This window comes from Meleagris gallopavo, chromosome 20 (genome assembly GCF_905368555.1).
Source record: "Meleagris gallopavo chromosome 20, MGAL_WU_HG_1.1, whole genome shotgun sequence".
NCBI lineage: Eukaryota > Metazoa > Chordata > Aves > Galliformes > Phasianidae > Meleagris > Meleagris gallopavo.
In genome coordinates, this window is record NC_139423.1 from 4,136,676 (window position 1) to 4,158,047 (window position 21,372).

The following is a 21,372-nucleotide window of genomic DNA, read 5'->3' on the forward strand; positions in this document are numbered from 1 at the left end:
GGTTGCCATGGCTGCCATCATGGGTTCCACCTGCAGCTCCTGGGGCGATGCTCTGGGGTTTGACATTGATGTTCCTCGCTGGGGACATCCTGCCGTGCGGTGCCAGCTCCTACCAAGGGCTGTAAGGCGTGAGTGTTCGCTGAGCATCGCACGGAGCCCATCCGGCCCTCCACGCTGCCCTCGAAGAGCCCGCCCTGCCCGGAGCGGTGTTTCCCCCCCATCCTCGGGGCTGGGCGGGGAGGGGAAGGGGCCGGGGCTGTGGGCAGGGCCGAGGGAGATGACGCCTGGTGAAGGCTGCTGAGAGCCTGCCCAGCCCCGCCGCAGGCCGAGCGGGTGGCCGCGCACTCGGGCTCCGGCAGCATGGACGTGTCCGTGGATCTGTACCTGGCCGTCCCGCTGCTCTTCACCGTCCTGGCCATCGTCCTCGCCTCCGTCTTTGTGAAGCTGCGGGGAGGCGAGGGGCAGCGAGCGGCGGCGGAGCGGCAGCCGGAGCAGGGCAAAGCGGAGCCGGGCAGAGAGGAGCCGGGCTCGGCCGCCGGGGGCGAAGCGGAGCCGCAAGGAGCGGCCGAGGGGCCGGGGGTAGAAGGGAGCCGGGTGCCGGTGGAGGAGGTCGGGGCGGGCGGCGAGGGGAAGGAGAAGGAGGAGGAGAAGGAGGACAAGGAGAAGGAGAAGGAAGAGAAGGAGGTGGCGGTGGGTGAGCAGAAATCCGCGGCCGAGCAGAAATCCGCGGCCGAGCGGAGCCCCGAGAGCATCCCCCGCCCGCCGCCCGCCGCCGAACAGCGGGAGCAGCAGCAGCAGCAGGAGGAAGAGGAGGAGGAAGAGAGCAAGGTAAGGGGACGGAGGCTTGAGGGAAGGCGAATTGCGCGCGGGGGGCTGCACGTCCTTTTCCCAGGAGCTGCTCCAGGTGCTGGGGGTGTGCGCTCTTTCTGTCCCCCCTTTTTTTTGTGGGTTGCAACAAATCGTCCCCCTGCAGCATGAGGATGCCCCAGCTGCTGTCCTTGCAGCCCCAGGGAGGTCTCCTCCCTCTGTCCCCCCCAAGCATCCTACTGGCCTCCCACCCCGAGCTCTGACCCGTGCTTGAACTGGGGGAGGCTGCCTGGTAAATCCTCCTCCAGCTCCGGATCTTGTTTAAAAATAAAAGGGTGACCCAGCGGCCATGGAAGGAGTTTGCCCTGCTGGCTTCCATGAGCTCTGTGCTAATGTTCTGTGCTGTGGGCCTGGGGACCCCAAAGGGTCTCAAACTCACTGTGCTTCTCCTGGGGCCACCCCTTGTACCAGTGAGGGATGCGGGCAATAGGGTGGCTGGGGAACCCAGGAGGGATGCACAGCCTGCAGACGTGTTTGGGCTGGGGAGCGCAGCCTGGAGCCTGGCTGCCTGCTAGTTATTATTAGCAGCATTGCTAATCCTTGGTGACTGCATCCAGGCTGCTGGGCAGTGTGCAGACAGACAGACAGACAGCCGTTGTCTTGGAAGGCATCACTACTGACTCACCGGGGTGCAGTGGGTGAGTCCCAGTGGGTTGGCACTTCTGTGTCCCGTGGCGATCCCCAGGGCAGTGCCTGTCCCTGTGTGCTGGGACCTCACCCTCCTCCCACCTCCTTCATCTCCCATTTCTTTCCCTGAGTCCCAGCACCATCCCTTGGCCATGGGGATGGCTCTCAAGCAGACCCCCATTGTCACAGCATCCCAAAAGCACTGGGAACATCTGTCCATCTCCGGGATGACTTGTAGGATTTATCAGTGCTCTGTAGGGCTGGGGAGCCCCAGGACTGCCATTCAGTGGCTGTATCCCAGCTGGGATCGCTCAGCAGCACCCAGGACATGCAGTTTCTCTGTTGTCTCATTAACGTGAGTTGGGAATGTTTCTCCTCCCTCCTGGCTGCTCTTCAGTCCCATTTCCCTGAGCAGACACCACTGCAACCTACTCCTCCTTCAGGAATGTGGCACTGCAGTTCTGTCTGCCCAAAGGTGACAGTCTGTATGGGATGGATGCTCCTGTCCCCTATGGGTGCCCAGTGAGCACAGCCCGGGGTGCCCACAGCCTGGAGGGCACTGTGCTCAGCGCAGGTTGTGCCTCACACAGCAAAGCACAGATAGTGATGGGCTGACTGTTGGACTCAAGGATTTTTTCCAACCTCAGTGATTCCACGATACAGGACAAGGTTTTGTTTCCTTGGGAAGTGATTCCCAGGAGCAGGGCAGGGTGAGCTGCTCTGGGACCAAGCAGGTGTTAACAGGTGTGGATGGGAAGGAGTTTGATCGAAGCAGTGAGAGCTGCACAGGCTGGAAATGAGCCCTGCCCTTCTTGTGGCTGAGGGCTGCAGTCCCTTGATGTGACTCAGCAGAGGCTCAGAGCAGCATCGTGCCGCTGTAGGCTTGGAGCTTCTCGGCAGACCCAGTGCATCAGACAGCAGTGGGTTGTGCTCAGCACTCCGAGGCCTTTCTCCTTTTCCCTGCTGTCTGCTCAGCACGTGCTGCTTCAGATTCTCTGCAGCCATTAAGCACTGGAGCAACTGCTGATGGATGAAGCAGCGTCGGTGTGCTCAGTGCATCACCTTGCTGTCTGTGTTCCCTCCTGCTGCCTTTATGCTCCGTTCCCTGCCTCTGTCCTACAAGGTCCCAGCTCCTGCTGGGCAAGGTGATGCTCCGTGTGCTGGGCAGGGCTGAAAGAGGGGGAATGAATCAGGGGAAGGAGTCCTCATTCCCATTAGGTACTGGCGGTGGTTCCCTTGTGTCCGCTGGCTCCCATCACTGACAAAAAAATTAATTAGTTTGTTGCTGTCGGAGCTCGTTACGTGATGGATGCTGCTGCCCTAATGAGAAACTGCTGGGTGGGGAGCTGTGGCAGCTCAGTGTGGGTCCTGCCAGAAAGGAGCAGAAATCCCCAAATCTCCCATTAGCTTTTCTGCCTTACCCAAGGGCTGCTGCTCTGCCAAACTCTGCCCATCAGCTTCCTTTTCCCCCTTTTTTAAAGGCTTTTCCCTTCCCCTTTCCCTCCTGGCTTCTCTTTTTCTGTCTGGCTCCCCGCTGCCTTCCTCTTGCAAACTCTTGCATCAGGCTTGGATCAGAAGGCGCAGCCATAAATGGCAACGTGGGGCTGGGAGCTTCCAGGGCAGTTTTCTCCCCCCTCTTTGCAGCCCAGGACCTTCCCATTTCCCTGCAGTTGGAATGGATTAGGGACTCTGCTTGTCCCTGTCATGCCCACGGGATGGGAGAAGGGGTGGGGGCTCAGCAGCCCCTCCTTGCGTCCCTTTAGAGGAGGGAAACCTGTTGTGGGGATAGAGGAACTGCCTGTGGTTGGCCGTAAATGAGCTGAAAACAGGGTGATGGGGAGCCCGGCCTATCTTGCCCTATGACAGAGAGGAGGCTTTCCCACCTGGAAGATGTTTTAGGGCTGGAAGAGGGCTCATAGGGTGGGAAAGCCATGAGTGGGGCTTTTGGGGAGCACTCTGTTACTACTCATTGCCCCAAACCTCCCCGGGGGTCCCATCCTTGCTGCTGCTTTTGTCTGCAGCCTGCACTGCCCAAGTCAGGCTCACACGTGGGCGTTTGCTCGCTGGCCATGGAAGCTAAAGGGCAAAGCACATTTCTGATGAGCTAACAAATGCTTAAGCTCTACAGCCAAGGTCTGCCAAAAGCCAAGACAGCTGTATTCCCGCATTGTTATTTAAGGTAATGACTTGGGGAATTTTAACCCTGTGCTGGGTTTGGGGGGCTGTGATTTGGTGGCATTGCTTATGGCAGCTCCTGCTGGGGGTGACTGTCCCATCCACGTACTGGTTGTGCCACGCAACGTCAGCTCTGCATAAACTGCTCTCCATCCTGGCAGCCCGACTGCTGCATCAGCATCCCCAGGGCTGCTGCTGTGCCTTCCTTCCCCTGCTCTGCAGCACTGTGGTTCAGCATCACCGCATCCTCGTGTGACCGTGGCACCACTGATCTGACAGTGGCCGTGGGGCAAAGGCTGCCAGCAGTGCTGTTCTGGGTCTCAGCGGAGCTTTTCTAGACTCTGTCTGTGTGTTCAGGGTGCAAATGTGCTCCTTGGACTTGTACCCACGTCCAGGAGCAGCGCCTGGCTCATTCCAGAACGCATCCCATGGGCTGCCTGTGGGAGCTGCTCCCGACCAGACAGACAGAAGGACAGGGCTGTGGAAGGCAGGGCTGCAGCGTGGGGGGAAGGGAGCTGCTGGCATCTGCCGCTGAGCAGAAAAATGCTGTGCTGTAGTGAGCAAGCAGTTGCCAAACAAGGAGGGCTCCCCAGTGTGACCACAGCACAAAGCAGTCACCTGCTGGCCTGGCAGCCCAGGCTGCTCCCCCTCTGCTCCCATCAAATCTTTCTTCCAGTGGGTTGGAGCAGGAACGTTCTCTTTCAGCACCCCCAGGGCCAGGGCTGAACATCCCCTCCCAGTGCCTCTCTGTTGGGTGTTGCTCTGCTGGCCCCGGGGCTGCCCAGGTGTCAGCAGTGAGTGCCCATGTTTGGAAGCGTGGCCCAAAATAGCGATGGCTGCTGGGGTGTCAGCCACGTGTCCTTCTGGGGAGCTGGGTGGTGAGGAGAAGCCAAGGGGCTGTGAATAATGTGCATTCCTCACCAATGACAAACCAAGCTGGGTCTGAGCAGTACCACACTTAGTGGTGGATATAAAGCCACGCACTGCAAACCCAGTGTGGGGTCCGTCCTGGTTCCCCTCGTGTCTGCATCACACAGGGAGGAAGGCACGTGTGTGGGCACTGCCTGTGTCCCAGCCTTATCTCCAGGGCTGGAGCTGTTCTCTCCCTCCCCACGCTCCATCTGCAAGGAATCCGGCCTTGATAAAGCTTGCTGCTGCTCGTGGGAGGCAACCCCAAAACTTCCAAACTTGGTTTGTGTTAAAACTCCGTGCTGTTTGATTCCTCCCTGTGCATCTGAGCTGAGATGGCTCCTGCTGGGGGCAGCTTTGCTTGCCCGTGTCTGTGTGGGATGGATGCTCCTCTTGCTGGGCCTTTCCATGCCCTGGACCCAGCTCCAAGCCTCCCTCCCTGCTCCTGGGGCTATTTTTGGTGCTTGAGGGCCCAAGGGAGGAAATGACTGCAATGGCAGCCCCGTGGGCATGGGGACAGGGCAGTTCTCATGACATGCTGAGCAGTGAGAAGGAAGCAGACTAATGAACATTGCTTGTTAGCAAGCATCCCTTTCCCCTCTTCTCAGAACGGGGCAGAGAAGCAGTACCCAACCTTGAAGGCTCTCATGGGTGATGTAGAACAGCACCTTCTGCTCATGGCTGCTCTGTCTTTTTCCCTCTGCAGGAGGAAGATCCAGACTCAGACAGTGAGAAGCTGATGGTGAAAGAGACGGAGGATGATGATGGTGAGTGCCAGGAAAGTCTGAAAAGCTGAGCGCCAGTGCCTGGGGATGGTCCCCTATCTCTGGGCAGTGCAGGGGAGAAGGACCCAACATCCAAAATGAAGGGAGATGGAGGGAGAAGCAGCTACTGGGGATCCACACACAGCAGAAGGGCTCCTGCCCTTGGGCTGTCACTATTACTAAATACCTGGGAGCAGACAAACAGCTCAATCCTCTGAGCTGTTTGCCATGGAGCGGCACCCCAAAAGCTCCTTCCCTGCCTCCAGGCACATCTCTGGGGTCTTTAGTCAGAGCCACATTTAACTAATTATTCAATTAGTTGATTGGAAAGTGATGAATTGCCTCACTGGGGTGACTGTGCTCAGAGAAAACAAAGCAGATGGCCCATCAAGCAGCAGTGTGTCAGTGGGGCTGTGCCCACTGCTGGCACATCCCCTCTGTGCTGGTGCTCCTCCTGCTCTGCCCCACTTTCCTCCCAGCCCGGGTAAGGCACAGCACGGCAATCCTCAAGCTCAGGAGGATTACCCTAATGCCACAGGGAATCAAATTTTAATCCCACAAGGTGGGAGAAGCGCCTTCCCTCTGTAGGGGACAGGGTTCCACAAAGACACGTGTGTGTTCCATCCTGCTGGGCTTCCGTGCAGCATCGGTGGTGTTGTTGGGTCTGGTAGATCTGGTTGGATGAATGATGGGCGTCTGCTGCCCAAAGGATGCTTGGTGATGGTGCTCTGCCAAGGTTTGCCCTTTTTGCTTCACGGCTATTTTGGGGCAGCTCAGATGGAGATGGGCACGGCTCACGGCTAGCTCAGCATCCCCACGAGCCCATGGTGCACGAGAGCAGCTTAGCCCCACTTTGGGAGATGGGAGGCAGGAGGCAGCTGCTGAGCTCGCAGGGCTCTCACCCGGCTCAGACACTGCCAGCACTTGAAATGCAACACAAGAAAAGAGAGATGAAAAACAAATATTTTCTTTAATATGCTCCCGGCCAGGCTCCTGGTAAGTAGGTCACATCTTTGCTCTGCAGCCGGCCACGTGAAAGCCCTGCCTCCCTGCTCCGTGCTTCCTGAAGTTTGTTTTCAGTCTGCAAAGAAAGTTCCTGAGCTCAGAAAACATCCAGCGGTTTCCAAAGCCACAACACGTGGGCAGTGAGATAGGTGGCCACCTCTCCTCCCTGCTGCTTGTTCCTTTCTGGTGGAGCAGCAATTAAACTGCCCTTTTTGGACAGGCAAAATCTCAGTTTGGCAGAGAACTGTGTGGAGGAAATGATTTTAATTGTCCTTGAAATCACGCGAGCTGTACAAAGGTAATAACATAACTCCTGGGCTGCACCAGAGCAAGGAACAGGATGTTACACCCTCTCTTTCTGTTCTTTCCCTCCCAATATCTCCCAAAGCAGCAGCAGCAGCTGATTTTCTTTCCATACGCTTTTATGATCGCTTTTATGGGGTCTCGTTGGTGCCCGGAGGTATCACCCAGGATAGTGGGTTTGTGGGTAACATGCAACGTCCCAGGGATGCACAGGCAGTCAGACAGCATCTTCTGTTTGTTGGACTCCTCAGAAGGAGCCCCAGGGCTCTGTGAGGACAGCAGATGGTTCTGTGGGTACAGCTGTGCTGAGCAGCTGACGCGAGGCAGCCCCATCCCACAGTCCTTGGGAGATAAAGGTCCGTGGATCAGCAGCTGCAGATAAGCACAGCTCCGTGAGCCCCCAGGGCCGCCCTTTGGATCGTCCCCCACTGCTGCTGTTCTCTGTTGTCTCTGGGAAGATAAGGAAGAGGAGAGGTTTCTAAAAGCAAGCGGCGCTCTAATGAAATCCGATTGGAAAAGGATCAGCTTTGCCTCGAGGTCCGTGAGCTCTGGCACTAATTAGCCCAAGGCTGAGATGGGGAGATCTGGAAAGGGGCCCCTGGGGAGGAGGGGAGAGAGACCTTCTGCGGGTTTCCTGAGGCTCTGGAACTGATGGTGGAAGTCTCACGGGTGAATGCATGGGAGCAGGGCTGGGCAGGCAGCTGGAGCCTGTGGGTGCTGAATGTCCCTCTCAGCTGCTTTGTGTCTCACACCATCTCCTGCTCTCCTTTGTCCTGCCCTCTCCAGCTGCAGATGAGACGTTCTCTTTTAAGTACAGTCCTGGAAAGCTGAGGGGAAACCAGTACAAGTCAATGATGACCAAAGAAGAACTTGAGGAAGAACAAAGGTATGCCGAGTTTCCTTTTTTCCCTTCTCACTTAAGTCCACCTGGTTGGCAGTTTCTTGAAGCAAGACCTCACAGCATCACAAATACAATCACATGGATTGAGGATATACAGGGCCACAGTGCATCTATATCACTGGAGCTGGACAAGCTCCTTCTCTGGATGCACAGACCCAATGTCTCACCTGGTGCAAGCTGCTGTATATCCATGGACCATTGGCACCATGTTGAGTTCCATCTGTTGAGGCTCTGACTGCCTCTTCCCCTCCCTTTGCCCTGTCAATAGCCCAAGGGTTTGGGTACAACTCTGACATACTGGAGCAAAGGGAGTGAATGTGGAGCTTTGGAGCTTCATATCCCAGTGTGGCCCACAGCATGCTGAGGAGATGCTGCCTCCTCCCTTGTCATCCCAAAGGAAGGGCTGTGGGCCCTAGCTCTCCGTGCAGGCTGCCCTACACATGCTGATCCTGCACCATTTCCCTTCGTGTTATCCCCACTTTCACACCAAGGGATGCCTTCCCTTTCTGTCGCAGGTCTCAGGGTTCACTGCTGTGCAGCACTGCTGGGAGCAGCGCTCTGCTTGGGCTGCATGCTCTGGTCTCAGCCATGCAAGCCAGCTCTGGCTGCTTATGGGCTGACCCTGCATTGCTGGCATCAGGAAAATGTTTGCTTTCTTCCCATTATGTCTTTATCATGCCTGGAGCATGCAGTCTTTACAACACTAGTCAGGTCTGTTGGCATCACTGCTTTCACGTGGGGAGGAGGGGATGGTGGAATGAACAGAGTGAATGTGAATGAAACCCCAACCCCCAGGGCTCAATGGGAATAGTTTTTGGGGATCCTGCTGGTACAAAATCCACTGCAAAAGGCACATTTAAACCCTCTGCATCTGCAGCTCCAGCAGCCAGCTGAGCAATCGCTGTGTGAGGGTTCAAACAGGAGACCTGCAGGGCTGGCTCCTTCATGGCAACAAAAGGGTCCTGGGTATGGTGAGGTGGTGAGGGGACATCGCTCTCACTGCATCCCCAGCCAATGTTTTGTGCTCTGGACTGAAGGATGGGTATCAGTGCTCGTGTCCCAGGGCAGGGCTGTGCCCCGAGGGCTGACAGATGGCACTGAGGATACCTTAGAAGCTCTCAGCAGCTCCCACTCTGAGGGCCATTGGCAGCGCGTTTTCCTACTGCTCCCTTTTGCTGTCTCTCTTCTCTGTGTTGTTCATTTCCTTACAGCAGCTTTATGATTTATTTATTTTTTTTTTATGTTTTACTTTTGTCCTGCTATGTCGCTGGCTTATTTTCTTCCCCCAGTTCTTCCCTGTGCCATCAGCAGCTTCTCATTTCAGGGTGGTGTATGGGGTCCGGGTGCTGCTGGGTGAGGTCCAGGTGAGCAGAGGGCAGCAGCTCAGCCCGGTCCCTCAGCAGCCCCGTCCCTCTCCCTGGTTCCATGCATTCTGCACTCTGACCGCTGCCGACCTGCTGTGACCCAGGTTTGCCACCTTTATGTTGCAGGATTGAGCTGACCTCTGATCTCACATCTCTGTAGCAAGTACCTTAGGTCCTCGGCCACAAACATTCTTGCAAATCTGTTTGGTAAGGACGCGCCGTTTCTTAGAAGTAGTGGTACCACTGTAACATCTGCTAATGTGTTTTGGTGGTTTTTTTTATTCTTTTGGGTTTTATTCTGGGGGGGGAGGGTTTATTCCTGAGCCATCTCTCCCACCTCCCCGCCCGCCTCCCTTCCTTCCCCATAACAGATTAATGAGTCTGCTCCCCCTGCTCCATCTCACTTCCACGAGCACTCCAAAGGGACCTGGAATGGAGGGCTCTCATGTGCAGGTGCTCAGTTCTTCCATATGGTTTCCTCAGTTCAGACATCCCATGAACACTTCTATTTCCTGACTTGGAAAACGAAGGCAGTGAGCTGGTGGTTAGCCCTAGGGCACGTAGCTGGAGGTGGGGGCTCAGCCTGCTGCTGACCCTTCAGTTGTCCCATGGGCCAGCAGGCACCTGTGGGAAGCAGCTTGGAAGCAACATCCCCAGAATGCAAGGCCCCCAGTTGGGACTGCCTGTTGTGGTCTGTCATCAGGAGCCCTTCATTTGGGGACACCTGATTTTGGAAATGCTACTGAGATAATTCCTTTTCCAGGAAGACCTGCAGACAATAGGAGAGGAGAGACATGCAGTAGGAAGGGTTGTTTAAACAAAAACCCACTTCTGCTCATATTCTGCATCGCTCCTGAAGCTGTGGTTGCCTTGCCTGCTATTCACTTGAATCTTGCAGCTTCAAACTGGCGCTAAATCTGGACTCAAAGGGGAAGGAATGTGACCTTCATTGAGTGATGCAACTTCCTGCTTTTTAATTCTTCAGTCTTAAAAAATAGCAGGACTTCTCAGGAGGGAAGGATGGTAACTCTTTTTGGCAAACACTTCTGCTTGGCTGGTGGCACTGCACACCTGCTAGGTTACCAGCACATTGAGAACAGAAGCACGTAGCATTTGTTTCTCTGGGGGAGAAAAGCAGTCTGAGCAGGAAAGGGAAGGGAACAGGGGAAGGATGCAGCCTTGAGTCAAGCCAGCATTGCATATTTCCCAAATCCATCTCTTCTGCACCCGAGGCTTTTGGCCATCTATTGCCAACTGCTGCTGCCATGGTGCAAAGCTTGTGGATGTGGGACTGGGGTGGTGCAGCCTGTCCAGGCTGGATGGGGCACAAGTACAGTTCTAGGGCTGCCAGTGGGTTGGTTTGTTTGTGCAGTGAGCACTGACAGCTGCAACAAGCTGCACTTCTAGCAAAAAGAAAACAACCAGGAGAGAGATTCCCATAGGTTTTTGTTTTCAGTTCTCTCTTTCTACAAGATAGAGCAGGTCCCAGCAAGTCCTGGTTGGCCTTGGTGATGCTGAGTCCTTCCCACTCTTCTGTAGGTGTGCAGGCTGAAGGGAAAGCAGATCCCACATGATAGTCTGTAGGAAGCTCTTTCCTCTTTGTCTTCTCTTGCTTCTGAGGTTTATGGAGAAGTGGAGATAGAAAACCAGAAGCTGTCCCCCAAGCTCTGGGTGCTGCAGCTGCATTTCCCAATCAGTCACCTTCCCTGGCCAGCGATGAGACACTAAGATGCTTCTCATTGCTGCGTGGGCTGCAGCATAGGCAGAGGCTGTGTTTTCTGCATGTGTACTTGGATGAGATGTTTGTGGTTTTGCATAACCTAAATTAGTGCTGGGAGTGGAGTGGGAAGGTGAAAGCAAGAGAAACAGGACAGCAAAGTCCCTGACCTGAGGGGCCCAGCTGCAAACAGGAAGGCATCTCCAGAGCTGGACAAAGCCCCACAGCACTCTCAGTCCCTTAAAGCAGTGTCTGAGTGAAACTCAGTGCCCCAAACTGCTGAGAGCCTGCTGCTTGCAGGTGTGATGGATGGCTCAGTGATACCACAGTCCAATTCTACAGGACTGGGGAGAAGGTAGGGAGGGCTGCTGTGTCTGCTTTGCTAGTAAGCATGGTTCCCACAGTCATCTCAGCCCTTCTAGGATTAATTCTCTGGCTCTCCTGGCCAGCCATGGGTGGGTTGAGAAGGCACTGCTTGCAAACTGGAGTTCAAGCAAAGGGAATGGGATGGCTGGAAATCTTACCCACTGTCCTTTTCTTGGTGATCATTTAGCAATGGAAAGTTGGCTGGCCCCCAGCTGGGTCCAGGGTGCTTCTTGATTACGAGCCACTAAATAAACCCAGTCTTGGACCCTGGAGTTTCAGCAAGGCAAGGTGCATGGCCAGACCTTAGCTGCAGGGAAAGGCAGAGAGAAGACATCCCTTGCTCTGCCAGACATCCCAGATCAAATGGGGATGCAGCTGTGGCTTTAGGGAGAACTGTGCCGAAGTGCCATTTTGAACCAGACAATACTTGCAGTGATGACTCGAGAACACAAGGGCAGGAAGCAGCTGCTAGGATTTAGATGATGGACTTTGACCAATTTTGAATATGCCCTCTAGAAACAAGTGGGTGGTCTGGGCTGGGGGAGGTTGTATTTCAGGAGAGCTCTCTTTCTGCATCTGTCCCTGTCCACCTCCTGCATTGCCATCACATAGCCCTGGCTTGCTTGCTTGCTGTCCTTTCCTGTCCAGCATGGCACTTCATTTGGATGAGGGAAGCTGGTAAGTTTGGCTTTCTTTGGGTTTTTATTATTTGTTTGCTCTTCATCTTCTGCAGCACGATAGTCATCCTGGGCTGAGGGAGGAGAAGTAGCAACAGGGGGCTACAAAGACTGCGAATGTGGGGCTCCATTTAGATCAGGCTGACCACTGCTTCACTGCGGCCACCAGCCATGGGGATGGCACTGGCCATGGGGAAGGCTGCCTTCAGACACAGACCAGCCAGCACCTGCCCCTAGGAGGAAAGGGGCACGTGGTACAGGGGTACCCACCAAGCTCCCCTGGCTGTGATGCTTCTCCATAGGGAAAATGTCTATGAGAAATCAGTGGAGCTAAGCTCAGGCCCTATTTATAGAGCATCTGCTTGAGTCATGAGTCCCATAGAGCAGCTCAGGATGCCTCCCTCAGAAACACAGGGAAAGGGGAGGCCAGTAGAGCCCTTCTTCTCCTCTCCCATCCCTGGGGGGAACCTTCCAGACACTCCTCTGCAGGCTGTGAGTCCCCAGTCCTGCCATGGGATGAGGTTTCAGACTCTGCTTTGAGCTCCCGGGTTTTTCCTCTTGGCTGATGTCCCGAATTGTCCCAGCTTGTGGCTGCTTTGCATCTCCCTCACCCAGCGCTCACAACTTGGCTCTATTTGCTTCTGCTTAACCGTATGCAGCATGGGCAGCTTGCTGTTCTCTCTGCTACTCTCTGGGAGCCCAGGCTGCCTCCCCTGTGGCATCATGGGCTGCAGAAGCCAGGCATGGAAGCATAGGTTGGCCCATCTGTTGCTTTCTCCACTTCTGTAACATGGTCTCAGGGGGTTCAGGAGCATCGCAAAGGGGTGAGCATAGAGCTGGAGGAGGTGAGCTGAGCTGAGCTGGCAGAGCTCAAGCCACCTTCCTGGCTGTGCTGTGGCCTTTTCAGCTGTCACTGCCGTGGCTGGGGAGCGTAGGAGGCTTCTGCCTTGAAATGGCACTGAGCAAGGGCAGCTCAGCCTTGTCCTTGAGCTGCTGGGACTGTGCTCCTAATTGCACGGACTCTGGCAGCCTCAGCTGCCTTCTTGGTGTGCTGAGGAGCAACAGGCATCCCCAAGGTCCTGTGCACCTTCTGGCTGGTGGGTCCCACTGGAAGAGTGTCAGATCTGTGTAGATAAAATCTCCCTTTGGTACCTTTCACTCTCTCACTCTTCTCTTTCAAAGCACTGTCTCTCCATACTCTGCTGTTAATTTCTCTCTCCATGTTTTACCCACTGACTGAAGCAACTGGCCCACAATTTTGGGACTGAAGGGAATGCTTAGATTTAGTATGTCCTTCCTCATGTTGTTCCTGCAGTACTGTGGTCCTGGAAGTGATGGTCACTGCCAGAAGTGAGATGATATCTACCCCAAGGGTAGAGACACAGGAAGTGATGGTGATGAGACTGTAGTCTCTGTAGTAAGATGGGAGGGAAATGCCTGGGGGGAGCTTGGTTTCCCAATGCCAGGCCCAGTGCCCATGGCCTTTCCTCACTGCTCTCGAGCTTCAAAGGTGAATCACAGCCCTGGAGCGAGAAGAGCCTGACGCCAGAAGGTATGTGCCTTCCTTGCCAGCACTTCAGACCAGAGGACTGATGTTCCTGAGAAGCTGAGTGCCTGCTTTACCTGATAGGGAAAGGAGCTGGGAATGCTCCACGCTTCTAAAAATCAGCTTTCCAGACGAAATTCTTCCTGAAAAGGTTGCAAGCAATTCCCAGAGGTGGTTAGAGCAAGATGTTTGGGGATCTTCTCCTTGGAGAGTGTCAAGGCTCCTCTGGAAAGCTATGGACACTTTGGATGAGCTGTGAGATTTCTGACCTCCTGCTGTGGATTTTGACTGCAAGAGGGACATTAGCACTGGGATGCTGTCTGCTCTCTAAGACAAGTCCATGCCCCAGTGCCAATATCATTGCTGAGCTGGAATGAGGGCAGTGCTTCTGAGGCCATCAGAGAGACAAGTGGCTTCCACCTGTGCTGGAGATGCTGATCTCAGATTGCAGAGGAACTGCAACCAGGACAAAAAGGAAGGGATAAAAATGTCCTTCCCCTGTCCTCAGCAGCAGAGACCAGTTACCTCATGCTCCAGTGTTTCCACCTTCAGCTCCTGAGCCATTTTCAACCAATGACCTGCCCTTGTCTAAGCTCCTTATTTTCTGGTTGCTCCTTGCATATAACCACATCCAGTTGATCAAAAGTATGATTTCTTGACTTGGTCCTTAGCTGGGGCCAGAGCAATTTGGATAATCTATATGTGAAGAAATAATCCATCAAAAAAAGACCACAACTTGGCTTGATTCATGTGCTGCCAGGGGAAGGAATGCTGGCAAGGCTGATTTCACCATCCACATCAAATGGAAAGGAGGGAAGACCCAAGGATAGGCAGTGGCTCATGGCTCAGCCTCCATCCCAAGATAATTAAGTCTCTCAGGCTCCATGGCAGCAATGTCAGAGCTTCTCAGTCTAGGGAATTTTATTGCTCTGATGTTCCCATGACAGTCTGCCTCATGCTCTTTAATTCCTCTCTCAGCTTGCTCCAGGAGCAGAAAGGGGTATCCCTGTTTTGCAGATGAGGAATTTGTTGTTTTGACAGATATCCTCCATCAAGTCCATGTTTTGTTTAAGATCTCACCCCTACTGTCTGCCTGGCTCTGTCCTTTAGGTGAGTATCCCTGCAGAGGGGATGCATCTGAGCCCCATCCACTCTCCCTGACATCCTCCATCCCTCCCCACTCCAACTGTGGCATGTTGGAGGGGACTTCTCCTTCTGGGCCCCCATGGCAATGAGCTTATGCCCTCATGTGTAAAATCTGATTATGCTTGTGTGGCTTGAGCAGGATGATCTGATCGTCAGCGCTGCGAATCCCACAGAGTGATTATCCACTCTGGAGAATTTTCTTTCTTTGTCATAATGGGCTGGCTGCTGAGCTTCCCCAGCACTGCCTGAGGAACCCTGGGCCCTTGTGAGGCTTCAGCCTTCATCTCCCATCCGAGATCCGGGTTGCTGAGTGTCTGTACAAAACAGCAGACAGTTGAACCTTTTGCAGAGGAATAAGGAAGAAATGAGGCTGCAACTTGCCTTTATGTTGTAGCTGTCAGGAGCAGGTGACATCTGAATGAGACTCAGGTGTTAGGCAGTGTGAATCCTACTGAATTCAGGGATACATCTGCGTGTATCACAGCATTCCATGAGAGCAGCGGGGGCAGTCAGGGCAGAGCATCGGAAGGGTTCAAGCTGGGAATGAGGGACCACATTCATGCTAACATGCTACAAGACCTTGGGGAGTGCCTAGATGTCTCCATCCATAAAATCTATCTAATAATCTCACCCTCCTTCCCTAAGATATTAGGAGAGGAAGGAAGCACTGTGGTCTATAGAGTCTGTTAGTTTTGCCTCCTTTCTTCGCTCAGACAGATCAATAGGAAGGTTGACCCATTCAGACATATTGCCTGGTGAAACCTGTACTGGATCCTGACTCATCTGGTTGCAGGTGGCAGGAGGAATGTGGGCTGGACAAGTTAGCAGCCCAAGACAGCTCTGCATGGGACACTGAGGCAGTAATCCCTGAGCTAATGAAGTTAGCTGGACTTCTTCAGCTCTCATCATAGGTCAGAAAGAAAGACTGCAATTCAGGTTTGATGCCAGATGAGAGGATTTCCACTTCTTTGACCGGGTTTCAGCTATCCTGCTGCAGTTGATGAAGAAATGTGCCTCCTCCTTTGAGACATGTGGTTTGCAAACAGTGACTTACTCTTCCCAGAAAGGGAAAGCTGACTTGCCTTCCCTCTACTCACACTGAGTTATCCCCTTGCTCATTTATGTGAATAATAATGAAACCATCCTGAGGGGTGAAATGACTGAAATATTTCTCTTCTCTCCTTGTTTCTCTTTGCAGAACTGAAGACTATATGAAGTTGTCCCTAGCCTCCTCCTAAAGGCATCCCTTGGCATCTTTAAAGGCTTGAGAGAAATACCAAAACCAACCAAACACACCCATAAGAGAATCCATAAGCCCTCAAAACTTGGCATCCCTCTTGGTCTGAAGTTGAGTTCTTCAAAAACTCCTGTGGTATCAAGTTTAAGGAGATCCTGTTGTGTGTCTCCATGGACTGGGGCTGGGCCCAATGAGTGACTTGAGTTGTGTTTGGGGGGGCTGGGATATCCTAAATTAACCTTTCTCCCTCTCCTTCAAACAGAACCCAAATTGGATACCAAATTTGCAGCGAGCCTATTAGTTTTGTTCATCACCATGTATTAGCCCTGCCATGAATCCAATGTTGTTTCTTTAGAGGGGTGGGTGAACTGTAGCTCTTCTCCCAGACCGGCCTGTATCTTATACCAGACTACCAACTTGTTTCTTCTTAGAGCCAAATCCTTCTGTGTTGCTGGGGAGTGGGAACTGACTGATTTCAAACATTGTGTGACATTATTCCAAGGGGTGGAGGCACAAAGTGGGATCAAAGTAAGGGAGAGAAGATGTAAGCTGACTTAAATCTTACTTCTGTAGTTATTTTAGCAGAGAGCTGATCTTGCAGGTAGGTGGAAGACTGGAGGAGTGATGAAGGTTGATAGCTTAGCTGTTCAGTTTGTGGTGAAGGCTTCAGAGACCACGTTTTGACTGTTGTTATCTGGATTCACACTTCCCTGCTCTGTTCCCAAGAGATGAGACCCAAGGAGGTAGCTATGGCACTGTGGGTTCCCACAGCTCAGGATGAGATTAGGGGGGTCCTGGAAGAGACACCCTTCCCATTTCTCTGCCCGCTTGCTGTCCCACTGCCCTCTTTTCTTGCTAGCCCAGTGGCTTGTCCGCAGGAGCCACATCTCAGCACCTCTCCTCAGCTCCGTCAGGGGATGAATTTGGCTAGGTGCACGTGCCTGCTTCAGGCACAGCAGGCTGCAAATGAAAGCCAGCTGGTTTGTGAGAGTGAGAAGAGGGCCCAAGTCCTCTAGTGACGTTGCAGAAACACGAGGTTGGCTGGGAACACGTCCTTCAAATTTTTCTCTCACTGCAGGACAAGGGCCTCTTGGCTAAAGCTGCAAACATATCAGAAAACCAACAGGCTGCTTTTTCTTTTTTATTTTTTTTTCTTTCCTTTTTAATTCCTATGCAGACGATACTTGAAACCTTGTACACAGTTGTCCTTTCCAGCGCCTGGGGTTGGCAAATTCGTAATAAAAGGGCTCATTTAAAGAACAGCAGGAGGCATCAGCTTTAGAAGAGGCTGGGCTGCCCCTTCCCAGCCAACAACTGCAAGCGTGTTCAGTGGTTTGCATATGAATTTAGGCACACCCTCTGCTTCAACACCCACTAGTACAGCTGCTGTCTCCCTTTGGTGCTGGCTAGCTGACTCTGTGTCCCAAGCACCCAACTATGCAAAGAATGCCTTATATACATTGTGTTTGTTATATGGCAATACGTACATCCAGCAAAGTCTATAGCTGAGTCCAGATTTTTGCTAGTGGCAGCGAGTCAAACTGTTTCTTCAACTCAAATGGCTGTCTGGGTATTTTTTACTTTTGTTTTGTTTGTTTGTTTTGTATCTGATGGTGGCTCTTATATGAAGGACTGTAATTCTAGTGGCTTGAATCTGTAAAAATTGCCTTTGTTTGGTCCAATAAACCTTTGAATAGTTTATTTGGTTTGTGCTTGCTCTCCCTTTCTCCAGCAGCTTGTAACTTCTTCCTCAAGAGATTTGTGTTGAAAATCTGGACTTTAGGTTAGAGGTACATTCTGTTTTCTTGTGCCTTTTACCCTAGAAGTGACTCCACTGACTTCAATAGGAACAGAGTCAGGCCAGTGGTTCTCCCTTGTTTCTGCTGGAGCAGCTCAGCGTTGCAGTAGCATCCTGACCTTGTTTGTCTGTGGAGCAATTAGCAATCTTTCCAAATGCAGAGCTTTGCCCAGGATTTCAGCTGCTGTGAACACAGATGCCCAGCAGCTCCTGAAGCTTAGATCTGCTTTAACATACCTACATCTAACTGCTCCAAAACTCCAGTTAATTGTGAAAGTTTTAGACTGAAGTGCCTAAAGGAGCCTAAGGGAGTTAAGTATGCAAATTCAATTCCCTATCAAGAAGAATTAGGCTGCTTTGAAAAATCCTTAATTAATCTATTTTGTCAGCAATAAGTAAAATCCTCTTTGACTTCTTGAATCCAAGCAGCTTTGAGAACAGCTCTTATGGGAAGAGAGAATGATTTTACTTGTGAATGGGATAGTTTTGATCTGCAGTCATCAAGAAAATACAACCTGGAACACTACAAAGTTGTTTTACAAGGACGCCTTTGATAGCAGAAGCTCCTTTTTGAAATCAGTTTCATGTTTTTGATGTCTTACTCTTCTTTCTCAGGCTCTTTTCTCTCCTTATCTTTGTTTTGCTCTCCCTTTGTTGTAGATTATGAAGTGCAGAACAGTAACATATCTTTTTTTATTTCTGCCTGCAAATGTACAGTCATGAAATTTAAAGTCAAGGGGATAGACAAAATGTATTGATGCTGTGTTTTAAAAATAAGTGGTGATTGTCAGCAATCTCAGTTTTGGAGACAAGAATACAAGGAAATGGAGCTTTAAGCAGCTGAAGGTTTCAGTAATGTTAATGTCTGTGGGATAATGAGTGATGGATGCAGACCTGTGCAGAGCATTTGCAGCTGGCATGCATTTCCAACACGTGAGGCAAAGACGTGTATTGGATTTCTCCACATCAGTCTGGAAATGTGCCCTCTGGTACCCAGTGCTGATCTAAAATAAAATATTGATCAATAACGACCGTGCTTCACTTCCTCTGGTCTGGAAAGGGCAGCTGGATGTGTTTCATGTGAGGAGAGAAATATGCATAAAGGATAGACAAATCCAGGTGCTTGACAGGCTGTGGCTAGAGCTTTCATAACCAAAGGATTCCAACATCAGGATACATTTGGCCTAAGATAATTGCGTTTTAATTGTAATAGGAAGTAACTGGCAAATGAACTTCCTTTTGCCAGGATGTGTTTTCTTCCTGCCCTGCCTGCAGCGATGGTGCTGGGCAGACAGCTGGCTGCTTCTGCTCCTGCTGGGGCTGAGCCCAGAGGGGAAAACACAGAGCTTGATAGGAACTCGGTATGTGAGGGCTCCTCAGCTCATTCCTGACTGTCTCTTTCCATTGATTCTTGCTGTGCGTTCTTCTAACTGTTGATGCTGTGCTTTCTTCATTCAAGCAAAGGTTGCGTCCTGGTTTTGCCTGTCAATAGGTATTTTTACTGCTCCTATTATGGAAACAGCTAATAGCCTGTCCACACAGGACTTCAAGAAGACTACCCCAGGTTAACCAATGGCCTCCATTTAAATGGATTAATTACAGTGTATTAAAGCCCTGTGCAGAGAGCAGGCTGTGATGGGGACAAAGGACACTTGACAGGTGACTGTAGAAATAAAAGCAAGAATCGATATTTCCAGCTGAGGGGAAGTCTAGTGATGCTAAAGACACGGAAGGAGCAGCAGATTGGATTGCAGCAAATCTCTGCTCTGAGTTGCTGAATTCTGACTCCACAGACCTGCAATATTCATTTTGACCTAAAACTGTAGGCAGTTGCATCAGTTCATTAGGCATTTGAGAGGCATTTGAGAATACGTGATATTCTCGTGCAGCCCACCCTTCTTTATCTCTATGCAATGAGCAGTAAATATGTGAACAATATAAGCTCTCCTATAAAGATTCCTCGAACAAAGCATTGTGGCAGATACCAATCATTGTGCTGCAGGACGTATAACAATGGTTAACTGCTTCAGGTAAGGCAAAAATCAGGACATGATCTTTTATGGGGAGCAGGAAGTTGACGATCAACTGTGGGACCTTCTGGGGCTGGAAATCTGAGGTAGATGTTCTGCTGGTCTGATTCTGCCCATGGAGGAATCATCTCACTGCTGGACAATGAGTTCATCTCACTTTTTGACACTGGTAGACAAACTCTTGAATCAAAGCAGATTTTAGTTTGTGATCTTATTTTCCAGTGGCTGATTAAAGTCATGTCCACAGTGAAAGGCAGTCTAGTCTCTAGTTTTACAGTAAGATGTGAATTTAAAACTTAACAGCTATTCCTGAATTATTCTGTATCTGCATACTCTCACTACAGAATGAAAGGATGCTGTGCTAATGAAGCTTAATCCATTTTTGTTATAGAGCCCACTGAACTGGGATGTGGTGATCTTACAGATTTCCACACATGGAGATATACTGAAACTGTGAGCATAGATAAGCCCTAAGGTTCTCCTCCAAAGCTGGTGCTAAAGCAGACAGTTTTATCTCTGTATGTAAAGAAATGCAGAGAGGCATGTAAGATAATTAGATAGCTGGGAGGGTGAAGGATGCAGAACCAGAGGCTATCCCTTTCTCATCTTGCATGGGCAGTTTTCCTGCAGTCAACAGGGCTTGTAAAATGACCCACGTTTGGCTTCATGTTTCATTTGGTGAGCTTGTTCAGAGTGCCTGCTGGAGACTGGCTATTCCTACTTCTCCTTTTCTTGTTGACAGGGTTCAGAGAGAGCAGCTGGCTGCCATCTTCAGGCTCATGAAGGAAAAGAGTGACACATTTGGAGAGATGTCTGAAGGAGACATGAAGGAGCAGCTTAAATTGTACGATATATAACCGTATAGCCAGTGAAGACAATGCCCAAAAGTCATCTTGGCCATTATTATACAGGACTACGGAGATTGTAATGCTATAAATGTGTTTCAGTAGTTATTTTGCATTTCCAGGTAGTTTTGCAAATGCACACAGGCCTGTGCTATGTATTTCTTAAGACTTGCAGTTTTTCACCCTTTTAATCATTTTTTTCTTGAAGAACTGTAATGGTATTTTTGACTCGTATAGAGATTTTATCTCTGGCTGAGCCATATGTCTCAGTCACATAAACTAGTTAAACCTGTAACTTCTTCCTGGTCATGCTCTGTAGGAATGAACTTTCAAACCTAGTAATGTATTGGTTTGAAAGGTGAAGGAAGCCAAAGATGATAGAAGAGGGGATTTAAAATGGATGGAAAGAATAGTATAGAGTAATTCAGGTTGGTAGGGACATGGGTCGGAAGGGACGTAAGGAGATCTGTAGTTCAGCCTCCTGCTCAAAGCAGCATCAGCTGTGAGATTAGGCCAGGTTACTCAGGGCTTTATCCTGTTGGGTCTTGAAAACCTCCACAGATGGAGACTGCACAACCTCTCTTGGCAGAGAGGCTTCCAATCCTACAGTTAGAAAACAAATAGCCAAAGCCAAAGCATTAGCGCTGAGATTAGATGTGAGCTGCCATTCTCATCTCCTTGAAAGGAATACTTCATCCTCCTTCACACTGGCTTTTTGAAACAAATCCAAGATGGTTCCGGCTGACCCTGCTGAGCTCAGCTTCATGCCTGTGAAAACAGCAGCTGACTGCATCCTGGGAGCAGAGACATCTCTTCGCCTCTTGACACTGGTGAAAGCAGTGCAGAAAAGTGGCTGGCATTTTTACAAGGACAATTGTGTTCAACTCAGATTGTGTTCTTGTAATGCAAAAATGATGTGAGAATCTATGTACTTAGGAAATCTCTGTGAAACTATCAAGTGTTTTCAACACTTTTGATCAAACCTTGGCGGCTTAGACAGAGTAAATCAGTCAGCATTCCTAATTTAAACTGATTGTCTTCTTGTGTACCTCTCATGAAATCCTGTTAAATACTTTATTGGAAAGGATTTTCTTG

At 51.1% G+C, this 21,372-nt stretch overlaps 1 protein-coding gene across 3 annotated transcripts; it reads left to right on the plus strand.

Annotated features, from left to right (window-relative positions):
- Nucleotides 1-256: 256 nt before the first annotated feature.
- Nucleotides 257-21,306, plus strand: MXRA7 (matrix remodeling associated 7). 3 transcript variants are annotated; one of them, XM_085240185.1, is made up of 5 exons: nt 259-828; nt 5,285-5,345; nt 7,437-7,536; nt 9,042-9,122; nt 15,566-17,305. In XM_085240185.1, exons 1-4 carry the CDS (start codon nt 361-363, stop codon nt 9,073-9,075), a joined length of 663 nt encoding a protein of 220 aa, XP_085096311.1. In that variant the 5' UTR covers nt 259-360; the 3' UTR covers nt 9,076-9,122; nt 15,566-17,305. The 3 variants fall into 3 exon arrangements, with proteins under 3 accessions (XP_085096309.1, XP_085096311.1, XP_085096310.1); XM_085240183.1 differs by lacking the exons at nt 9,042-9,122; nt 15,566-17,305 and adding an exon at nt 20,175-21,306 and having other exon boundaries at nt 257-828; XM_085240184.1 differs by lacking the exon at nt 9,042-9,122 and having other exon boundaries at nt 261-828.
- Nucleotides 21,307-21,372: the final 66 nt, after the last annotated feature.